The sequence below is a fragment of the Cetorhinus maximus genome, chromosome 18 (assembly GCF_964194155.1).
Source record: "Cetorhinus maximus chromosome 18, sCetMax3.hap1.1, whole genome shotgun sequence".
Taxonomy (NCBI): domain Eukaryota; kingdom Metazoa; phylum Chordata; class Chondrichthyes; order Lamniformes; family Cetorhinidae; genus Cetorhinus; species Cetorhinus maximus.
The window spans coordinates 27,511,345-27,536,510 of NC_135896.1; the positions used below are offsets into that span (position 1 = coordinate 27,511,345).

General features: G+C 39.6%; 1 protein-coding gene across 1 annotated transcript in view; it reads right to left on the reverse strand.

Annotated features, from left to right (window-relative positions):
* mnat1 (MNAT1 component of CDK activating kinase) overlaps nt 1-25,166 on the reverse strand; it is a 169,349-nt gene that overhangs the window by 130,891 nt on the left and 13,292 nt on the right. The window contains exons 2-4 of the mRNA XM_078562267.1: nt 9,042-9,194; nt 4,635-4,708; nt 2,597-2,700 (exon numbers count right to left, since the gene is read on the reverse strand). Coding sequence (XP_078418393.1) covers nt 2,597-2,700; nt 4,635-4,708; nt 9,042-9,194 — 331 coding nt within the window. The remainder of the gene's footprint in view (nt 1-2,596; nt 2,701-4,634; nt 4,709-9,041; nt 9,195-25,166) is intronic.

The following is a 25,166-nucleotide window of genomic DNA, read 5'->3' on the forward strand; positions in this document are numbered from 1 at the left end:
TATTTCAATCCGTTGTTTTATCTCCACCTTTTAGCCTATTTCGATCCCTTCCCCCCAACCCACCCCCACTAGGGCCATCTGTCATTTGCTCATCCTGCATTCTACCCTTAACATCACCATTAGCACATCATTTAGCTAATATCATCACCGTCAACACCCCTTTGACCTTTTGTTTATGACATCTTTGGCAATCTCTCCTTTGCCTCCACCTATCACTGGCCCTCTATCCAGCTCCACCTGTCCCACTCCCCTTAAACAGCTTCTATTTCACCACATTTCTATTTCTCTTTAGTTCTGATGAAGAGTCATATGGACTCAAAACATTAACTCTATTTTCCTCTCCACAGATGTTGTCAGACCTGCTGAGTTTTTCCAGCAATTTTTGTTTATGTATCTGAGGAATCTCTTTCTCCAGAGTCCCCAATTTCGAGGTTGATCTGAGCCTTGGATAAGTCCAAATTGATCTGAAGAGTGGATTTCTGATTCATGATTAAAATTTTTAAATTGCAGGTTCAGCTTTAACAGGCTTCTGAAAATCCAAGATGGCGCCACCATACCCTTCTGCACAAAGGGCTTTCCCGCAATTGCTGGTTTTGGCAGGCTTCTGCAGTAATGGCATTCATGACCTCAGCATTTAAACTTTCTCAACAGTGGCTGCCTGGATTGACTGGTTAGAGTATTCCCCGCTTTAGCACAATGCTCTCAGGTCTTGGAGGCATCAAATCTCAGCTTTTGCGGGATTTTAAAGCTGCCTACTCAGTCGCGATTAATTTTTAATTAATTATTTTTTCTTTGTTCGCAGCAAGCCCAGCCACCACATCTTCAGGTGACAGGTCAGGAATCGGGTTTCTCAGGCAGCGGTTTAAGCGGCAATTTCTGACCACTGAAGTATCTAACTTTTTTCAGGACTTGCATTGTCCAAGAATTTGAGATTTTTAACTCACCCCTACTAGGTTTGTTGACTCTGCTCTGGTGTTAAAGATAGACTTCCACAGGACTCAATGGGGTTTTCTGCTCCAGTGAGGAATTTAATTTCTGCCTTCAACTTCCAAGCCTTTCTTTGAAGCTTTTCTGTGGCAATTCCCTTCTGCGCCTTCACTTCTTGAGCTTTTCTTCAGGTCAGAATGCTTCTTTTATTTTTTTCTTCAGTTTTCTAGGATTTTAATTTTCTTCTGCAGTCGATGCGAGGTTTTGAGTTGTTCCATTTGCTGCCACCATGTTGAAAGGTGTTGGGCGTAGTTCAGTAGGTTTTATGGTATTCGTAGTCTTAGGTAGTTCAACAGTAAGTATTTATTAACTATTAGAAACTATATACATAGGTTCAGTAAAAAGTTCAAGCTAGGAGCTGTCTCCATGCTTGCTTCCTCACACATCTCTGTCCAACACTACACTGACCCCTAAGTGCGGGTCATGTGTTCTCTTATATCATTGTGTGGGCATTACTGTACTCAGTTCCACGTTAATCCTTTATGTAGCAGACCCTTATACTACATATGTTAAATGGTGTGGAGGATAGAAGCAGACATCAGGAGAACATAGAAAAACTGGTGAAACAGGCAGTCCCATCCTCGTCAGGTGCAATTTTAGGCAGGTAAGTTCATTTGGGAGGAGCAGTATGGAAAGCCAGTGTAATCTAAATTGTACTATTTTGAGGGAGCACAGGAGCAGAAGGTACTTGGGATGCATATACACAAATCTTTAAGGTAGTAGAGCAAATTGATAAGGTGGTTAGGAAAGGGCAAGGGATACTTGGTTTTGAATACAAAAAACAAGGAAGTCATGCTAAACCTTCATAAAACACAGTTAAGTCTCAGCTGGAGTGTTGTGCTCATTTCTGGGCATCACATTTTAAGAACGATGTCAAAGCCTGGGAGAAGATGCTGTGGTTATGTGGAGAGATTAGAGAGTCTGGCATTGTTCTCCTTACAGTACTGAAGGTTAATAATAGAATCTTGCAATTCAGAAGGAATCCATTTGGCCTGTCATGCCTGTGCTTAGTTACTTTTTCACATTAAATTTAAAAGGAAAGTTTAATTTCTGCTTCCAATAGGCTCCATTTATGGGTCTATGGAAATATTTTCCTTTGTTCGACCAATCTCTGAGAAGATTATCTACCTGCTAAGCGTCACTGTACGATACGGAGACCTGGTTGCAGACATGCCAAACTTGTTCCCCTGCATTAAGCTGGGCAGCAAGACCCACTTGATCCAATGGCTAATTAATAAGGCCCTCATTTTCCAGGGTTTATATGTGCTGGTCTCTGCCGTGGTTTGACTATTTACTGTGCCCTTCACTTGGATCAAGCTAGTGCACATGGTCTAGGTTACAAGGCTTTGTCAAAGATATTCACTCTATGGCTCAACCATTAGTAAACAAAACCCACTGGGAAGTTTCTAAAAAAAAAAGTATGACACTGTAACTAAAATCATTTTTCACTTTATTAACATATGCCGTTTATCGCATATAGCAGGTAACTTGTGTTCACACAAATATGTCCGCTATAATTGGTAGGGACTCTATTTACAAAACTACTTATACATTTAGGCAAAGTTCACCAGGATAGGAATTTTAAAATTAAACAGATCAACTGACTGACCAGTTTTAGTTTGTTTCTGTAAATAATATCTTTGTTGTCCTTCTGGTATTGCTCCATTTTTCTTTTAGTGTTCTCTATATCCACATTGTTGGTCAGATTAGTCACTGCAAAAAAAAAGAAAACCTTAGCACACAATGAGTCTAATTATCCAATATCATCCAGCACTCCTAATTGAAAGTTGCAAAATTTGACATAGCTGTTAATATTTCTCAAGCAAAAAAAACTTTGATTTATTAGGAGTATACTGAAATTCAAATTTACTTTACTACATTTCTATGACCATTCAAGATCTAGTCATTGTGTTGCATTACTGTATTAAGCCTATAATTCCCCACGTCTTTTTTTCTATTGTACCCTTGCCTTGTTATCCAATGTAATTCTGTTAGGTGGAAAAAGCAGTTATATTAGCATCCTTCAAGTTATATCTTCAGTAGTTTTGGTCACACTTACATGTTACTCCAATGTGTATTCTATACTTTAAATTACAGTATTAAACTGTGGAATAAAACCACACCCAATTTCAAATCAGCCCCAATCTCCTCAATATTCATCTTATTCACACAATACAAATCTAGTAAGAATTTTAGTATTCATTTATGTACATGGTAACAAATAAGTAAAGGAAACAAGGCAAATCACCAAAAATAAAACTTAAATGATGCTACATGCCATGAATTTTTCCGCAAAACATGGAGAATGATGCAGCCTAATGCACAATGCATGAAGAAAACCCATTCAGGAGGAATGTAAGTCACTTCATAAACTGACTTCTGAGAAGTGCCAAGAAGCGCCATATACAATTATATTCCAAGGACTTTATTCAATGCTTCATAGAACCACTTCCATGACATAAACTTAACTATTCCATGGAAAGCAAACAGATTACAATTGAATAAATCTCTAATATGACAGTTGATATGTTTTTTAATCCCTATAATAATCATGAACAATTAAATATTATTCAGTTGCCTCCCTCCCCAACTTGAATACTCAACTATTCAACCATTAATACATTGCAAGACAGGCAATGTGTATTGCTGCATTTAGCAATTACATTCTTCACTTGTTGCTGAAGTAGACATTTTTTTAATGCATTGACTACTAAGATTTCCGTACACAAATAGTAAATTAGTTTTGCTGAGAACTTGTACTGCTATGCAAGTGAGTTATGGTCAATTTACTTTGAAACCAGCCAAAATCCATATTATAAGAAAGAGTCCAGTGCATGATTCCATAAGGTCAACACATGCATCTCTTCCAGAAGCTCCACATCTGTCTTTACCCACATGACAGTGTGGAATCTGAAAGCTTACTTGTCAAAAGTATCCCAAACAAAATCCAAGAATTTGCACTTCTGGCTGGGCAATCTGCAGTTTTGACATCAGAAACCCAATTGAAATACACAGCCAAATTTAAGAATTCAGCTACAAGTCATGGTGTAAGGCACTGTAAGGCCCACTATGTGGGCTACATAACTGGATTAGTAATCCAGAAAATAAAAGTGTTCAAATCCCACTGTGGTAGTTTGAGAATTTGAATTCAAAAATATATTTTTTAAAATCTGGAAATAATAAAATGGAATGCGACTGCAATAAAATCATCTAATGTCGTAAAAACCCAACTGGTTCATGAATTACCTTTAGGGAATGAAATCTGCCATCTCCAACCGGTTTGGCCTTTATGTTACTCCAGTCATACACCAATGTGCTTGACTCTCAACTGCCCTCTGATGTGACTTAATAAATCACTCCACTGTATCAAACCACTACAACTGCAGGGTTCAAGTAGAAAAATAAATCTAAATATTTCAGAAAATTACACAAAAACACCGAGTTGCTAATGTCCCAGTATTAAAAAGGATGTATAGGTTTAAGCTGGATATGTAAACCAAACATATTTATCCCCGATGATTACCCAATGTGATACTTGTAACTACTTCTAGGAATTGATAATTTTGGTCTTTTGATGCACAGGTATTTCTGAATTGATTAAACATTTATACCTAACTTCATGAACATTCTTCAAGTTTCAAACTTACCAATATCTTCAACCTCTTCAAGAAAATCATTGTATTCTTTCAGAGTGGAAAAGTCTTCTTCTCTTTTGTTGTATCTTCATATCCAAAGAGGAGTAAACAGGGTTATTAAACAAATTAAACATTTAGATTTTGTTAATTGTAAGCATCACAAATTATTATACATTAGTCAAATCAAAAAATTAAATTTTAAAAATCAACGCATTACAACATCTAAATTTAACATAAAGTTCAGCATTGCAAGCACAAACGATCTAGCTCTGAACATTAGATAAATACTTATTTCAGAATATAAATTGCTCACCACAACTTGAGAGTGCCCATCGTCAAATTTAATGAATAATTGTTTAAGTACCAGCTCTTTACAGAGGATTTTCTTAACACGCCAACTCAGCTAGTACTGATGTATGTTAATAATCTGGATTTGGAGAGATGCTGTGTTGATCTAATGGAATCACACACTTGTGGAGCCTACAGAAAAATGCAGTTGAGCAATGCTGTGATGATTCCACAAAGAGCTGGGGAAATATTTAAGGGTGCATTAAAATTGCAAGTTCAGTTCTGGTATGAAACAATTTCCTCTTTGCACTGATGCTAAGTTCATGTAGCTCAAATCCAGAATTAAAAATTTTCTAGAGAATATTTTCATTCCAATGGCTGAATTCATACCATAACCGAAACTGAGATGCAATGCAATTTTGCTTTGCAGCAACATTACAGCTGTAGCATTAATGCATCCTAAATCAGATTAACAAAGGTGCTGGGACAGCCAACACTACCTGGACTTTGTGTTTTAGGATTGTGAAAGAATCCAACAATTTCAAGATTCAAGATCATTATGGGTGAAGGTAGCCAAATGATCCAAAACCTTAACTGAAGATAAATCCTCCTTGGTCAAGTACTGGTAAGTATAGGTCAAATCCATAATAAACCAGTTTCAAAGTTGAAAGGCTTCTAAAAAAAGTTCCGATCTTATATAGTGTGCTCCTAAAATGGCACACCATCAAAACTGGTTTGTTTACAAGCCTACTTAACATGCAACGCACAGAAAGATCGATACAGTTTCTGCATTATAGTCTGCACTGTAAATACTTCAGCATATAATATCCTTCCCCTTGAAAACTAATCTCACATAGAAAAACAGTTAAGCGTAAATTGAAGGAAAGATAAAACATCAATAAAAGAATAGTTTCCCTTCAACTGCTCCATAATTATGAGCTTGCCTTTCCTGTGTTGTTAAACCTGCACATCTAACCTTTGACAACCAGTGACAGGAAAGGATATGGATGTTGCATCATACAGTTGTCCATTTCAATCACATGTATAATTTTGTAGATGGGAGTTGATATGTAGTTGATATAGTTAATAACTAAGCAAAATAAGTACTGTAAAGGGTAAATTTTTAACTAACCATCCCAGATTGATGGGAACAACATTCCACAGTGCCTAAAATAAATACAGAAAATGTTGGAAATACTCAACAAGTCAGACAGCATCTGTGGAGAGAGAAATAGAGTTTACATTTCAGGGTAATGATCGATCATTGGAACAAGGTCATCAACCTGAAACATTAACTCTGTTTCTTTCTCCACAGGTGCTGCTAACCCGCTGAGTATTTCCAGCATCTACAGCATCTTGCTTCTGTATTCTCCTATGCCAGCTAGCAGTTATAGTCCCATATAAAATGAATTGGGACAGTCTCTGTCCAAATACAACACAAAACTGCCATTAATTAGCAATCTTACTCAAGAGAGCCCAAGGAATGGCAGCTGTAGAAAATGGAAACTCAGATTGCCGCAGTGGGTGGTGCAATTTTGAGTTTGGGCTGAGGGACTTTGGTTAATCTGAACAGGAGTTTTACTTTGTATCTGGCTGTACTCGATGCCAATAGTAGGTGCATAAAATAAGAAGAGTTCTATTCCCCAGCACTAACATTCCTCACACTGATTTTAAAAGGCTACTTTTTTTTTTAAAAACTACGTTTAATTCTTAGAACACATGCAACCATTCTTACCCAATATTAAGAAAGAAGCATTTGCACTTTAGTAGCGCATTTCACATCCTCAAGATGTCCCACAAAGTGCTTAATGCCAACTAATTATGTATGAAGCAGTCATCATTTATGTTGGCAACTGTACAAGTCAATTTGCCCTCAGCAAAATTCCACAAACAGAAATGTTATAAATTACCAATTAATCTATTTTGGTGACGCAATCTAATGAATAAGTGACAGGGCATCAGGAAAGCTCTTATTTAAATAATGTCTTAAACGTCCACCTAAACAGCCAGACTTTAACATCTCATACAAAGACAGAACCTCCAACAGTGCAGCACTCCCTCAGTACCGACAAGTCAGCCAACATCAGTCCTGAAGCAGGGTTTAAAATCACAAGCTATTGGTTAAGAAGCAAATATGCAACCACTGAGCAAATGTGGCATTTAAAAGCATGCCCTGTATGCTTCTTCTGTGATTAAGTATAACTTGCATGTCTTTAAAGATTAAAATAATTACACATGTTAATTCACTTTTATACTAATCTGGCATGCTCATATATGATGCATTAATATCAGTACTTAGTTTGTGATATTTGGCATATTGATGATTTCCCAAGATCAATGCAGATTCTGATTGACCAAAGGCTCATTAAAAAATCAGCAACTGCTGGAAAAACTCTGCAGGTTAGTTATGATCTGTAGAGAGGTTACATAAATTGATATTTTGGGTGGGGACCATTGATCGGAACTGGTAGCCATAACATAAATTATTTTCTTCAGAAAGGGAGGCAGAACAAATTTAAAGAAATATAGATTAGTTATCCATCTGTGTTGGCAAGGTACTAGAATCTTTGCTAAAAGACAAAATAGTGAAACACAGTGACAGTAAACATAATTTAAAAATCAGCATGGAATTATAAAATGATGGTCACGTTTAATTAATACTATTGAATTTTTTAAAGATAAAAAGAAGCACAGACCTGGCCAATGAAGTGGATGCAACATATATGGACTTTTAAAAGCTTTTGATAAAGTGTCACACAAGAGACTCATGACAAAGTCAGGGCATATAGAGTCAGGAAGCAGGTTGCAGAATAGCTGACAAAACATAAAACTGACGATAGGAGCTGAGGAATGCTCCTCAGACATGCAAGAATGGGAAATGGTGTCCTGCAGAGATCAGTGTTGGGACTATTACTGTTTACTATTATAGAATATATCAAATTAATTTGGACTGAGGAATTGGAGACACGGTATCAAAATTTTCAGATCATAGAATCACAAAATGATACAACACAGAAGGAGGCTATTCCCCTCCTCATAGCCAATAAATTATTTCCCTTCAAGTATTTATCCAATTCTCTTTAGGATGTTACTACTGAATCTGCTTTCACTATTCTTTCAGGCAGCAGAGAGCAGATCATAACACTTCGTTATGCAGAATAAAGTTGCCTTATGTCTTCTCTAGTTCATTTGCTAATCACCTTAAATATGCTGTCAAATTGGGATATAGCTAATAATGTAGAGGTCTGCACCAAAATATAGCTCATGATAAACAGGCTTGCAAACTGGGTGGAAAAAGTGGCAAATGTAATTCAATACAGTGAAGTGTGAAGTAGTTCATTTTGACAGGAGGAATAAGGCAGTCACTTATTCCTTGGAGGATAAGAAACTAAATTAGATAGAGGAGCAAAAGAATTTGGGATCACAGAAACATAAATCACTAAAAGTAGCAATGCAAGTTGCTAAGGCCATAAATAATACAAACAATACTCGCTTTTAGAGAAACAGACTATAAAGGCAGGGAAGTAATGTTAAATTTAACATTGAAGTTTAATTTAACCTAAGTTCTAAGCACAGTGCATAATTCTAGTCTCCATGCTACAAAAAGGATATTGCAGCACTGGAGAAAGTGCAGAAAAGATTTTCAAGGATCGTATCAGAATTGAGAGGATGCAGTTACCAGGAAACATCCAGCAAGCTGGAGTTCTATAAGACGAAGAGGAGATTTTTCAAATTATGAAACAGTTTGATAGGTAGATGTGGCAGAACTACAGGACTAAATACAAGATAGCCACTAACAGGTCAAATAAATAATTTTGAGTTTTTTTTTAAAAATACATAGTGCTGAGAATGTAGAACTCAGCCTCATGGAGTGGTTGAAGCAGATAGCATTGAAACATATGGGGGGGTGGCCTGGTGAATATATTTGGGAGAAGGGAATAAGGAACATGGGAGCAGGCTGGGAAGCGGTAATTAGAAGTGGGAGGTGGCTCGTGCAGAGTATAAATACTGGCATGAACCAGTTGGGCCAAATAGCATGTTTCTGTGCTATATATTACATTCTATTAATGTAATGCTGTTTACGTAATTATCTCCACAGATGTTAGCCAACAGGAGAAATAAAATTCTTACATTTTCAATACTTTCTTTCGAATCTCTACCTCCTTGTCCACTGTAGGATCTTCAAAGAGTTGCACTCTGAAGTTGTTCTTTCGTAGTGCTGTGCCACACTCCTGGCAGTTTCCAGAACCTCTAACAAACAGCAGTTCCACACAACTCTCACATCTGTTAAAAACAGGGAGTTGATTTACATTAGCTTTTTTCAAAAATATGTTTAAATACATAGTTCTCATCAGAAAAAGTGAATCATACAATAGAATTTTTATGACAAAAATCTACTCTGGACCTTAGAAAGGCAGTATTCTTTACAAGTACATCATGGTATATAGAAAGATATTATAGCAATGACAGTAAGAGGAGCATAATGTAGCCTCTGCTTCAAGGAAAAGGATTAAAATGGTAGCATCCTTTAGTATTCTGCAATCTTGTGAAGGCTTAACTATTTATGATTCAACGTAAATATTACATAATCGAATATTGCTTTTTGAATGCTTTCCTGGAGACACATTCTTGCACATGCCATGTGCCATAGCTCCAAGAGGGAAAAACTTGTCTTGTGTTTCAAGCTCAAAGCTGATTCAGGTATAAATGAAGAATGGTATTTTACCAGTTTGCATTTACATGTATTCAATTTCTTCAAATTAAATATTACCCCAAAATGATTTAGTAATACAGTTCACATAGCTCCTGTGCATCTGAATGAGTCCCTGTGGATCCAATTGAGTTTGGCAGTTTCTCCATCACTGCCTAGAAATTGTTGGTTATTTGCATCACAAACTAAGTGATAGCAACATCAAGGAACACAGCACGAGGATTAACACAAGTGGGGCTCCCAAGAGCAGTTGGCAAAAATAAAGTTGTGTCAAATAACATGTTACTAGACAGTTTAATACATTAGAGTGGCTCAGCAGCTAGACAGTGCAACATAGATGAACGATTTGGCAACTCGTCACAGCTTGAAACCTACTTTGTGTGACAATCCTCTGGTAATGTACAGGAACAGACAATGGAGTTCTTGGACTATCAGATCATAACTTCAATCCACTTGGGATTTGTCGGCAAGCCACTTGAATGTTTGTAGTCATTATACTATTACTAGCTTGAGCAGGAGCTGATGGATTGCATCATATACAAACAAGACAAACGTTGTGGAACTGTAAACAGCTTTTTTGGTTAGACTGGGATAAAATGCGATTTATCTCAAGGTACAGGGTGCACTTTCCTTAGGAAAGCTTTTAAGTTCTCTCTTTTATGGTATGTAATATCTTATTCTGCACTGTATTCACTGCATGACAAGGCAGTGTCTTTTTCATTTATGGCACTTAAACATTACACAACTGATTGAAAAATTAAAATTAAAATTACACATATCATCTATCCTTTACTTAGATGAGACTGAATGTAATCTGTTTTTATAGGGCCCTTCTATATTCCTTGGTCAACAAATTTAAAAACTCTGAACAGGATACTATGAATTAAGATGTAATTTTGTCACAAAATTGGCACTAAGTCCACTGCACTCTTTGCTTCTTGTTACTTTATTAATTTACCATATTTTGTTAGATTCTTCTGGCAAATATGGACATACAACAAATATCATCTAGAAAAACCAGTGTACCCACTATTAAGCCAATGGTCATGAAGCTGTGTTTATTTTGCAATTCTCTTTTTGGAATGGGGTAAGGAATAGGGAATTCTTTTGAGCATTTATACAATTAAGGGATGAACTGAGAATTGCACAATTGTAATGGTGCATCTACATCATACAGTCCATTGTATAGGACAAAGGGGAAATGGCATAAGTGGCTTATGTCATGCCATAACTGCCTAAGACTTTTGCAGTCTTTGGAACAATGAGAGATTAACCATAGCTTCATCCCCCATTAAAATAAATGGCAATTGCTAAATTCCTTAATTAACAGTTGTTTTCTCACTGCTGAAACTTAAAACTCAAAAATAATGGCACCAATGGAAAGCCATCTTCTTAACAACATAACCATCTGCATAAACCATCTAAATATCACTTAAATTATTGCAGATTATTTATTGTTTATCTGCTCTCCAAAGCAAAGATGACTCTGTTTCACTCTGTGAAACTAACTGTTCAACACAAAAAAGTATTTCTTCCAAAAGGTAACATTACATTTAATGGGCGTACAAGCTCTTCAGAGTAAGTTATTTAAACTGGGGTGGGGTAGGGCCCGACCAGGCCCGGCCTGGGGTTGGGGTGAGAGGCAGGCCCGCCGGGGAGCAGGTGGAGGAGACCCATGCGGGTGGGGGATCCACCGTGATGTGTAGTAAATACTTTTGTAGCGTATTAGAGGATCATAGATCGCAACCAAATATTATTAGCACAAGTCCCACAGAAAACAGTACTTTGAAAGTTTTTCAACATTCCGATATAAATATTGCTTTTTGAAACATTATTGCTTGGAAGGAAGAAATAATCAGTGTTGTGCTTCTCAAACATTTCAGGTATCTACCAATAAATATAACCAATATATAAAAAGAACAAAGGCTACTGCTTATACCAAGGTTTCCAAATTATATGCTATACCAGAACAGAGTCCAAAACAAACTTGTACTTGGTAACAACTTGTTATTTGATAGCATGCTGGTGTCAGGTCCACATAAAACCGCTTCTGGATTTTATTCTGTATTCTTTATTTTTCAGCTACACTGCAAATATCATTATCCAATTCAATGATATCCTGAATGCTTGTGCAATCTTTTGTGAATTCAAAATATTCACCAATAAGACAACTTTAATAAAGCTGTTGCCTCAGTTACTGTAGGTCCAGCTTCTAAACAGACCTTCAGTGTTTGCAGAGTTTTGACCTGTACTCATACAGGAAATCCATACAAATTGAACAGATTTCTTTAACTGCATCTTTTCCCAATTAGGAAAATCGCCACTAAAAATTCTCAAGTACATTTTTGGTATCAATTCTACCTCATTCTTGCCCATCCTCTGAATTAGTATCATGCGTGCAATGCCAAGAATTATATTCCCAATTGCCTGTCAAACAATCAATGCATTGAAGACCTGAATCTTTATTTTGACTGTGCGCTGGTAAAAGAACAAAACCCACAAACATCCAAGTGAGCAGCCAGATATACAGCAAACATTGGTCACTGACTGTGCCTCTTCTGATTCAGCGCCATGCCTACTGCAGTCCAATTATCCAGGTAATTTTGGAGTACCTTCGTACCATCAAGATTAACGTGTAAAACAACAAAGTTTACAGTAAACGTCACTAATTTCACTGTTGCAGGAAATTCTGCACCAATGTCTCCAAACAACTAACCAGAGTCACAAAAAATTGCCAATTAACTAAAGGAACATTGCAACGTGATCATTCAGTCCACGAATAAGCAAATCATAATATTTTGGGGACAGGGGAAAAAGAGAGGGGGAAGCAGAAAAGGGGTCAGAATACATGTGCATTGGGGAGGGGGTAATTGCAACTACTCAGAGATTTTGGAATGTATTGTCCTTTTTTTCTTCATTCTTTCATGGGATGTGGGCATTGCTGACAAGGCCAGCATTTGTTACAGCCCTAAGTGCCCTTGAACTGAGTGGCTTGCTAGGCCATTTCAGAGGGCAGTTAAGAGTCAACCACATTTCTGGGGTCATATGTAGGTCTCATCAGGTAAGGATGGCAGATTTTCTTCCCTCAAGGGCATGAGTAAATTGGGTTTTTACAACAATCAATCATGGTCTTGAGACTTGCTTTTTTTTTTAATTCATTTATGGGATGTGGGCATGCATTTATTGCCCATCCCCAATTGCCCTCGAAAAGGTGGTGGTAAGATGCCTCCATGACCACTGCAGTCCCTGTGGTGTAGGTACACCCATGGTGCTGTTATGGACAGAGTTCCAGGATTTTGACCCAGGAACTGTGAAGGGACAGCAATATTCTTCCAAGTCAGGATGGTGAGTGGCTCCCAGGTGGTGGTGTTCCCATGTATCCGCTGCCCTTGTCCTTCTAGATGGTAGTGGTCGTGGATTTAGAAGATGCTGCCTAAGTTATTATTCCAGAGTTATTACTGAATTCAAATTCTTCCAGCTCCCATGGTGGGACTTGAACACATGTCCCCAGAGCATTAGGTCTCTGGATTACTAGTCCAGCAAAATTACCACTATGCCACCATCTCCTCTATTGCACTTCTGGGCAATTGACATGCAAAACATACCTAGGAACTTTCGAAGGGGATTCCCTATCATGGTTCAACTTCGCCAATCACCACCACCACCACAGCCGCCCCTCCCCACCCCCCACCCCACCCGCCCCACCCCCCCACCCCAACCCTTCCTTCACCTTCACGTAGTCCGTCTCTGGCCCTTCCTTTCCCTTCCTTGACTTCTCTGTCTCCACTTCTGGAGATAGGCTATTAACTAATGTTCACTACAAACCTAGAGATTCCCATAGCTACTGCAATGACACTTCCTCACATCCTGCTTCACGTAAGGGCTCCATTCCATTCTCCCAGTTTCTCCATCCCCATAGCATCTGTTCCGATGCTGCAGCCTTTCATACCAGTGCTTCTGATATGTCCTTTTTCCTCAACTGAGGATTCCCACCCAGCATGCTTGAGAGCCTTCCACTGTGTCTGACCCATTTCTGACGCACTCCTTTCCCTCCCTCCCAGAGCCATGGTAGGGTTCCCCTTGTCTTCACCTTCCACCCCACCAGCCTCTGTATTCAATGGATCATCCTTTGCCATTTTCACCAGCTCCAATGTGATGCCACAACCAAACACATCTTCCCCTGCCCTCCCCTTTCAGCATTCCATAAGAAATATTCCCTCTTTGACACCCTAGTCGACTCCTAAGTCACTCCTAACACACCCTGCCCTCCCTACGGCACCCTTACATGCACGCGCAAGAGATGCAACACGTGTCCTTTCACCTCCCCCCCTCACCATCTAAGGCCCCAAACATTCCTTCCAGTTGAAACAGCGATTTATTTGTACTTTGTTCAATTTAGTATACAGCATTCGCTGTTTACAATGTGGTCTCCTGTCCACTGGGGAGACCAAGCAGAGTGGGTGACTGCTTTGCGAAACACCTCCATTCAATCCGCAAGCATGACCCAAGCTTCCAGTTGCTTGACATTTTAATTTTCTGCCCCTGCTCCCACGCTGACTTTTCTGTCCATGGCCTGCTACAGTGTCCCAGTGAAGCTCAGTGCAAGCTCAAGAAACAGCATCTTATCCTTCGACTTGGAACTTATCCTTCTGGACTCAAACGGCTTCAACAACTTTGGGTCATAACCTCTGCCTCCATCTTGTCCTATGTTTTTTTTCTTTTCTTAGCCTTTTTTTCCCCTTCTTTTCTGTTTTTCTGATTTGGTCTTATATTGTTTCTTTCTTTCCCTTCATGTTGCATTCAGATGGTTGCTATGTAGCCATTCAGACCTCATTTAAACACAACTTTTGTTTCTGTTCTTTACCCATTACCATTCTCTTTGGCTGTTGCATCATGAAATATTTTGTTATTTAACCTCCCCTGCCCTCCACCCTAACACAGACCTTCTCTTTTGTTCTTCCTACCACCTCACCACCCTTCCATTGGCTTAAAAATGCTTCCATTTCTATCCTTCTTCAGTTCTGATGAAAGGGTATCTCAACCTGAAATGTTAACACTGTTTCTTGCAACAGATGCTGCCTAACCTGAGTATTTCCAGCATTTTGTTTTTATTTCAGATTTCCAGAATCTGCAGTTATTGACTTTTGTATTGAAGTAATTTCACCAATCTATTTCCAGAATGAGCTAATATCTCTTTTCCAAATATTTTACAATTGATTCTGACTTTAGTCATTATTTCCTTTTAAAACAGAAGCACATGTGATTCACAACAATGGAGAATTTTTAATGAATAGAGAAAATGACAAGTCCAGCTGGTTAGAATGTTACTATTTGTAGCTGGAACTGGACTTTGATATCCCAGTCAACTTGCAACAAGGATTGCCATTCTCGAAATAGCTAGAGGGAAGAGGAACAAAAATCACCCCGTGCCAGTTCTATTTTTCATCTGGGTTTCAGAACATATATTTGATTTTATAGAGTTTTTGACATGTCCAATTGTGATTTATGAAATTGTCCAGATCTTCTAATGCTGGTCAAGAAAAAATAAAATTAATTACATTGCTGGGGGTAGCAGTGAAAGTGTGCTCAAAACTAACCATCAATCTTCAAGTTATTTTAATATACAGTAGGTTAATAGATATCTACAAAGCTGCAATTCAATCAAAAAGCAAATGTCATCATACCCAAAAATACAATGTTCAATTTATGTTTCATTGAATTGCTGCTTTGTAATTCACTTACAGGTATGCTGCTTATTATAGGGTCACACACATACCAATTAACTAACTGTTAGTTTCTGGAGAAGTATATTAGATTGTGTGACAAGGTTGAAATTACCACCTTTATCCTGCAATAGATTACAGAAAAATTGAATGACAAGTCCAATGTTACATGAAATCGACGGGATAAAGTAAAAATTAAATAGGAAAGAATAGATACACTAAAGGGGTCTGAATTTTTCAGTAAATTAAGTCTAATTTTCTAAATTCCTTGGATTTTAAGTAAAAAAAAACACTTTTCAGTTAACCTCCCTATAAATAAAGTGTTGTCAGCTCCACAGAAGCAGCTGACTAGTAAGCAGCTGGTATTTATTTAAGTCGTAAGTTTATTAGTCTAATAAATAGAGGCATGGTAGGGTAGCTCAAACCTGTAGAGTAAGCATCCTTTTGCACGTGGAAACTCCAGGACACTTCTTATGTCCTGGGCATCCACATGTTACATTATGAGGTTTATAAGATTGTTATGTTTTGGGACTGTGTCTTTAGTTTAAGGTAAAAATGAAGGAGGTCATGAGGCCTGTACTGAAGTCTGCCTGACAGCAAGCCTGGGTAGTCTGACTGTTAAAGATTAAAGGGGACCCAGATTGTTTTACTGAGACGAAAGTGCAAGGTGCTTACACTTAGAGACAATGGCAGCAGCCTGTGTGCTAACAGTGGATAGGTTGGAGTCTCCAAAGTCCTAGAAAAGTGTTGAGAATATCAAGTTGTAACCAGTTGTGCTTTAAAGTGTCTATTTACATCCAAGTTAAAAGAAAGTTGGGGTCCCAGTGATAACTAATCAGCATTTCTACCTGGATACAAGGTCCACATGATTATCATGAAGACGGGCTTTGAAGGGGGAAGAGTCTAAGATACCTCTGAAAATTCATAGTCAAGGTTAGTCTGCCAGGATCTGGGAGAGGGAGAGCAGTTATGAGCTGTAAGAAGCTGTGATTCACCACTTGGGAATGCAGGCGGGTGCTCGCACTCTGATTAAAAAGACCGAATTCACAAGGACTTAAAACAAGGCTGGAAGATTTGCTTTGGTTGCACTAGAGGAAAAAGTTCCGGGGAAAAGATCCTCACTGTGAAAGACAGTTCTGAGATTAAAAGTTCCCAGGCTGAGAAAGGAAAAAAATCAGAAGTAAATTCTTAGGAGCTAAGAATCACCTTGGACTGGTTCCCGGTGAATTCATAGTATATCTGTGGAATATATTTTTGGTTAGAAAAGGAAAAGGGGAAGGTTCTATTTTGTGGTTTAAAGTATTGGTTGCCTACAAAGATAGTGTTTAGTTGTTGTGCTTTTAGATTTTTGTTACAGCCGAAGTCTTAAAACTTGAAATCTTGTTGTGTCAACCTATCAGCTATTGACATTTAAAAATAAATTCTATCTTCCAGTTATCAGTCTCTACAGAGATCATAACAACATTCAGGAAGTTTCATCAGCTGCAGCAGCTTCAGCTCTGGGTTTTTTGAGTTTACGGACCTATTGGCATCACTGTGGTGCATCCATGAGAATGAGTTTCATGGATAGCCCATTTATTGATGCAGCTTAAGGGTATGCAGAGAGAGAGGATGATCGCCAGACAGCCAAGACTGATTAATGCAGGAGTGTCCTGAATGGATCTCACTCCCAAGTCCAACAGAATTCTGTTTTGAATGCTGGCAAAACTGATGGTTCCACTGGAGAGTGCAGCCACAACCTAGTTCATGGCACCATGGCTGGATCAGATGTACAGGAGAGGGTGGGGGGGGTGCGGTGGAGGGGGCGCTCAGGAAGAAAATTGGGAACGCAATAGTCATAGGAGATTCTATAGTTAGGGGAACAAACAGGCATTTCTGAAGCCCCAAGCATGAATCCAGGACAGTCCGTCGCTTCCCTAGTGCCAGGGTCAAAGATGTTACCAAGCAGCTGTAGAGCACTCTAAGGGTGGGGGGGAAACACCCAGTGGTTGTGGTTCACAGCGGTACCAACGATACAGGCAAAAAAGAGGGATAGTGTCGTGCAGGCAGAGTTTAGGGGGTTAGGAAAGAAGCAAGCAAGCAGGACCTCGAGAGGTAGTACTCTCCAGATTACTTCCTGTGCCAGGCACGAGTGAGTATGATGCAGCTGAACGCGTTACTGCAGAGATGGTGCAGGTGAGAGGGCCATTGTTTCCTGGGGCATTGGGACTGGTTCTGTAGGATACAGGAGCCATACAAGCCAGACAGGTTGCACCTGAACAGAGCTGGGACCACTGGCCTTGCGGGGCGATAGTGCAATTGTGGAAGGTTTAAACTAATTGGGCAGGGGTCTGGGAACCAGGGGGTAATATTAGAGAGGAAAACCAAAGTGCACAGAGAATTGGGAGAGGCGGATATCATGAAAACAGGAAATAGTAAGGTACCCTGCATTAGGTGAGATCAGAGTTAACAGGGAAGGCAATAAGGTCTAAATTAGGGTTACCATGCATGCAATTACATGGAGTGTAGTAAATAATACTGGTGAGCTGCAAGCGCCGACAGCCACATGAAAATAGGATGTCACGGCAATAGTGGAGACCTGGCTCAAAAAAGGGCAGGGCTGGGTACTAATACAAGGTGCTCATGAAAGATACGGAATGAAAGAAAGGAGGACAGGTGGCAGTATTAATTAAGAGAGCATTGCAGTGCTGGAGAAAGAGGATGTGCCTTAGAGCTATATTTGGTTAGAGCTAAAAAAAAAAATGCAAATACCATTAAACTGCTGGGTGTACTCTATAAGCCACCAACTAGTAGGAAAGATAGAGGGTCAAATTTGCAAGGAAATTACAGAGAGGTGAAAGAATTATACAGTAGCTATAATGGGGGACTTAAATTATCAGAATATAGTCGGGGATAGTAATAGCATATGGGGCAATAAGGGGCAAGAGTTTCTAGAGTGTATTCAGGAGAATTTTTCCAGTATGTTTCCAGCCCAACCAGGAAGCAGGCACTGTTGAATCAGGTTCTGAGGAATGAGTTAGATTAAATGTCTGCAGAGGAACATTTAGGAGATAGTAATCAATGTGTCATAAAGTTTCGGTTGGCTAAGGAAAAGAACAAGGGGAAATCCAGGGCAAAAATAATTGGGGGAGGGCCAACTTCAAAGGGGTGAGAATGGATCTGGCCCAGGTAAATTAAAATCAAAAGATTGGCAGGCAAAACTATAATGGAACAATGCGGCCTTTAAAGACGAAATAATTCAGGTACAGCCAAGGTACATTCCCACAAAGGAGGAAGGTAAGGCAAACAAATCCAGAGCTCCCTGGGTAACAAAAGAGCAAGAGAGTAAGGTGAAACAATTACATGGAGTCAATCGAACTGGCTGAAGGCTTTCTTCTAAAACGGTGGAGCCTCAGGAGGTGGCCAAGAAGAATTGTCCATTTGGCACATCTGCTGTAGATGGCTGCAAATGCTTCAGTCTCATCTTTTGCAATCAAGTGCTAGGTTCCAGTGAGATCTTTAATTGTTCACCACCATTCATGACTAGATATGGCAGGACTGATCCACTGTTTGTCGAATCGCTTAGCTCTGTCTATAGCAGGTTTGTCCATCATACGGTCTGTAGGCCATAGCTCCTCTATGTGGCCCCTAAAGCCAGTTTTCAAAGTTCCAGTCAAACAGGTGAATTTCAATGGAGGATTCAGCATGGAGTTGCTCCTCCAATCACAGGCCTTTTTTCTCCCGCATTTGCAGCTGATGGGCTCACAATGAGGGAGAGAAACAGTCTCTGACTGGAGGAGCAGCAAATGCCAGTGTTGGCGAGTGTGCCAAGGGCCGGCAGGCCTGGGGAGGACGGAGCCCCGGCGGGCCAGGGGAGAGCACCGTGCCGTGGTGAGTATGTGGGAGACCGTGCCTTGGTATGTGGGAGTGAGAAATTGAGTGTGTGCAAGGGAGTGTGAGACACCGAGTAACTGAGCATGTGTGGGGGGAGAAGGGGGAAGAGTTCGAGAGACCGAGTGACTGAGTGTGTGGGGGAGGGTGTGGGGAGTACGAGAGACCAAGTGACTGAGTGCATGGGGTGAGGGGTGGGGGAATGGGAGTGCCAGAGACTGAGTGACTGAGCGTCTGGGGGCAGTGGAGTACGAGTCTGTCTTGCGCCCAGTTTCAGGTTTCTCACTCACTCTCACCGCCACACACCAACACGTATACACACACACCCACTCACAGTGAGTGAGGGTGAGTAAGTGAGCACCCTGAGTCTGTGAGTGAGCAGACACACACACTCTCACCCTCTCACACTCTGGTCATTTTTATTAATTATTCTTTTTCAACTTAACAATTTATTACTATGACATTGCTGTACTTTTGCTCAGCAATTATTTCTTTTCTTAAATCCTCAACATTTTTCTCAAATTCAGTTTATTGCTGTGTCAAACCTTATCTTTCCAAAAATTGCTCATCAGCTCCTTGGGTTAGAAAAACATGCAAATGTGGCCCCCCGTGCGAAAAGGTTGGACAAGCCTGGTCTATAGCATGCCATTTAGCATGTATGTAGTCCCGTATTATAGCTTCAACAGGCTGGTACATCTTTTTTGGTCAGTCACAAACCAGGATCTTATATGAGTCAATGGGTATGTTTGACCTCTTCAGGGATGCTCCATGGACATCACTAAAGCATTTCTGTTGTCCTCCTGTGAGTCTCCTACCAAGACCAAGTTCTGAGTTGAGCAATTGCTTCAGGGCATATGAAAGCCATGTCCCAGCCAGCAGAGTTGGATCTGACTGATCAGTGCCTTGATACTAGATAAGTTGGCTTGGGAGAGGGGGCTGCTGTTGGACTGTTTTTCTTGCCACTGAATTTGGAGGATCCTTCGCCAGTAGGTGCCTGATGTAGGCCCATCCAAGCCTCCAAAGCATAGAGGAGCGCGGGGATCACTGTTGCCTGGTAAACCATGGCCTTAGTCTTGGGTTTAAGATCCTGGTCCTCAAATACACACACATACATACAAACAAACATACGAATTAGGAGTAGGCCACTCGGCCCCTCAAGCCTGCTCCACCATTGAATAAGATCATGTCTGACCTGATTGTAACCTCAACTCCACATCCCTACCTACCCCTAATAATCTTTCACCCCTTGTTAATCAAGAATCTATCTAGCCCTGCCTTAAAGATATTCGAACACTCTGCTTCCACAACCTTTTGAGGAAGAGAGTTCCAAAGACTCTCAACCCTCAGAGAAAAAAAAAATCTCATCTGTCTTAAATGGGCGACCCCTTATTTTTAAACTGTGACCCCTAGTTCTAGATTCTTCCACAAGAGGAAACATCCTCTCCACATCCAGCTTGTCAAGACCCCTTAGAATCTTTGATCAAGTCATAGAAACATAGAAAATAGGAGGAGTAGGCCATTCAGCCCTTCGAGCCTGCTCCATCATTCATTATGATCATGGCTGATCATCCAACTTAACAGCCTGCTCCCGCTTTCTCCTCATATCCTTTGATTCCTTTCGCCTCAAGAGCTATATCTAACTCCTTCTTGAAAACATACAATGTTTTGGCCTCAACTACTTTGTGTGGTAGCGAATTCCACAGGCTCACAACTCTCTGGGTGAAGAAGTTTCCCTTCCTCTCAGTCCTAAATGGTCTACTCCATATCCTCAGACTGTGACCCCTGGTTCTGGACTCCCCCACCATCGGGAACATCCTTTCTGCATCTACCCTGTCTAGTCCTGTTAGAATTTTAAAAGGCTTCTATGAGATCCCCTCTCATTCTTCTGAACTCCAGCAAATTTAATCCTAACCGGCTCAATCTCTCCTCATATGTCAGTCCCGCCATCCCAGGAATCAGTCTGGTAAACGTTCGCTGCACTCCCTCTATAGCAAGAACATCCTTCCTCAGATAAGGAGACCAAAACTGCACACAATATTCCAGGTGTGGTCTCACCAAGGCCCTTTTACTTACTCTTCTAAATGCCAGTGGGTACAAGCCTAACCTGTCCAACCTTTCCTCATTAGACATCCCGCCAATTCCAGGTATTAGTCTAGTACACCTTCTTTGAACTGCTTCTGACGCATTTACATCTTTCCTCAAATAAGGGGACCAATACGGTACACGGTACTCTAGATGTGGTCTCACCAGTGCCCTGTACAACTGAAGCATAACCTCCCTACTTTTGTAATCAATTCCTCTCCCAATAAATGATAAAATTCTCTTAACTTTCCTAATTACTTGCTAAACCTGCCTATTAGCCTTTTGTGATTCTTGCTCTAGGACATCCAGATCCCTCTGCATCTCAGAGCTCTGCAATCTCTCACCATTTAAATAATAAGCTTATTTTTTATTGTTCCGGCCAAAATGGACAATTTTACATTTGCCCACATTATACTCCATTTGCCAGATCTTTGCCTGCTCACTTAATTTATGTACCTTTGTAGTCTCCTTATGTCTTCTTCACAATTTACTTTCCTACCTATCTTTGTGTCGTCAGTAAACTTAGCAACCATACCTTTGGTCCCTTCATCCAAGACATTTATGTAAATATAAAAAGTTGATCCCCGTGGCACACCACTCGTCACATCCTGCCAACCAGAAAAGATCTATTTATGCCACTCTCTGCTTCCTGTTAGAAAGCTAATTTTCTATCCATGCCAATAAGTTACCCCCATATCATGAGCTTTTATTTTCTGCAATAACCTTTGATGTGTCACCTAATCAAATGCCTTCTGGAAATCTAAGTACATCCACCAGTTCTCCTTTATCCACAGCACATGTGACTCCTTCAAAGAACTCCAATAAATTGGAGAAAACATGATTTCCCTTTCACACAACCATGCTGACTCTGCCTGATTGCCTTGAATTTTTCTAAGTGCCCTTCCAGAACATCTTAAATAATAGCTTCTACCATTTTCCCTATGACAGATGTTAGGCTAACTAGCCTGTAGTTTCCTGCTTTCTGTCTCCCTCCCATTTTGAATGAAGGAGCTGCATTTGCTATTTTCCAATCTAATGGAACCTTCCCCAAATCTAGGGAATTTTGAACCTTAAAATTGGCTGAACTGGCACATCAGAGTCAATGCTAGAATACAAAGTTTCAAACTGAAATATGCACTTGGAAGTACACATTTGTGTCTTTAAATCCACCAACTCTTAAGTTCAACACCACTTGAATCTACTTTTAACCAAATGTGCTGGCTAAGATTTGAGTCTGGGGTAAACTCAAAATTACAGAATGCTGACCTTACACAGCCTTTAGGTCTAGTCTTGATCAAATCTGCACACCAACAGTATTGAACAAGTCAGAATAACTCCCAACGTGACACATAAGACATAGCTAATTGCCTACCAACTCTCCTCCCTTTCGGGATCAATTCTAAAAGAAAGTTAAACACATCTGCATTGCATCCCACCACTTACATGAATCATGTGACGCCAGCATGTTGGAGGCCCTTGGCATGCTAGAACCAGTTTCTAAAAACAACCAAATTGCCAATCCAAAAGTTAGTTGAACTCTTTCACAATATAACACTTAGTCCCATGTTTTCAGTCAAAGTAACTCCTGGCACACTAACTTGTTAAAATGAAATTAACTCCACTTCTTGGAAAGTCAACCCTGTGTCCTGATTGGACTCAAACTCTAAGAGCTGCTAAAATAAAACTTGGCACATCTTCAAACAAATGAACCTTTCTAATTAGGTACCCACTGCTATTGTTTAGGATAAACTATTTCTTATTTGAGTTTCAACAAAGCAATTTTCTCGATTTCTTTTTATAAGATTTAAAGGGTAAATACACGTATGGGGACTGTGCAGACAAAAAAGATTACAATTCATCCAAAATAACAATTCATTCTACTTTTTATTGAACCAACTATTGAGAATGGGTACTATGCAGAGGTCAGTTTTTGTTCTACAGATCAATGATATGGCTCCAGTCATCTGTTTCATATTTTATTATAATTTGTATTTCTGTAGAGCTCATGTAAAGATAATGTCCTCTTAGAGCAAGACAGAAAAAAATAGCATCCATCTGGAAAAAAGGGAATGATAAAATAATTTAAAAGGAGTAGAGAGGTGGTCAGACAATCGATTTTGGAACAGAATGACAGAGTAGAGTACAAAAACCTAGTCAATGGTGGAGTGCAAAAAGCAGAGTGCTTGTAGTAATCCAATACCAATTACATCACAGAAACAGGCTATTTGACCTGAACAGTCTGTATTGCATTACCCTCCACACGAGCAGTAGTCCTATGCCTACATATCCCCTTTCCTTCAACCACCTACCTAACCTATTCTAACCTTGACATTGACATGGTTTCTGCATGACTAACTGCATTCCACAGCCTCACAACCCGAAATAGTTTTTTCTGTTTTTTGTGCTAAATCTCTAATATTTAATTTTATACTAAGTCCACTGTTTCTAGACCCCTCAATGACTGAAAAGAATGTGTCCCATCTTTTCGTCAGTTTAAATACTTAAGTACCTAAAGGGTTAAAATTGCCCGTTAATCTCTGGTTCCTAAAAGTTTTTCATGTTTTTCTCCCTACTTGCACTTCACCATAACAGGCAGTGTTTTTGTAAATCTAAGCTGTACCTTCTCTTTTGCCTCAACATTTTTCCTATGTATGGAGCCCAAAACTACAAACATTATTCCAACTAGTTTTATGAAGGTTTTGTTTTTAAATAAATTCATCATTGCACCTTGATTTTTATATGTTACACCTCTTACCATAAGCCAGAGTATTCCATCAAATATTTTTCTTATGGCCTTATGCACTTGAAATGCTGCTTTTGACATCTCTGAACTTCCAAATCCTTCTACATTTCCACATCATCCAGCTTCTCTCATTCAAATTACAATTACTTTCATTTTTTAAGTTGTGCAATCACCCATATAAAATTATTATATCTTGTTACTGCAAATAAAGAAAATGCAGTGGTTATACTTTATTCCAATGCTTTCTGAAAATCTGTATGTGCCCAGTTTGGGAACTCTACATTAGGAAAGATGTCAATGCCATGGAGAGGATGTAGAATACATTCACTGAGATAATGCCAAGGATGAGAGACTATGTACGAGGAGACAGTAAAGAAACTCAGAATTAAAGCCGAGACAATTAAGAGATTGATAGGTTTTCAAATTATAAAAGATTTTTGAAAAAGATAAACAGGGAAAAATTATGTTTACAGGTTGGTAACTATGCATCACTGATTTAAGACTAAAAGAACAAAGAGAGAGGCAAGAGAACTTTTATGCAGAAGGTTGTTTGGTCAAGGAGCCCCCTAACAAAACAAGCAGGAAAGCCAAAGTCAATAGGTTATGAGGGAAGTGAATAGCTATTTGAAGAAGAAATGTGATATGAAATGGTATGAAATATATTGTGGTATGAGAAAAGGAAAAGGGAATGAGACAAAATGGACTACTGAGAGCCAGGAGAGCTACAATGATCCAAATGGCTTCTTTTCTATTGTAAAATCCTAGGTACCACACAGGAGACTTCTCACAAACCTAAATGGCATGTTGAATTAAGTGAAACATGATCATATGGAAAGAGATAGCTAGCAGATAGTAGAAGGTAGGATACATGGAGTTTTCTCAGGCTAACAAGATGTGGCGAGTAATGTTCTGTTTTGGGGTTGCTGTTATCTACAAAATCCTTCAGTAATCTGGATTTAGGAACTGGGGAAACATTACAGGTACCAGGCCCCATATCTGGGTCATGGCACGCTGATCCCCTGCTCTTTGGGTCCTAGATCGACGGTCTAATACACCTCTCATCCCTTCCTTTCCCCTCCTGGCTGGGTCCAGCTCTGTGGAGAAATCAGCCCAGCTTTAAATTATCC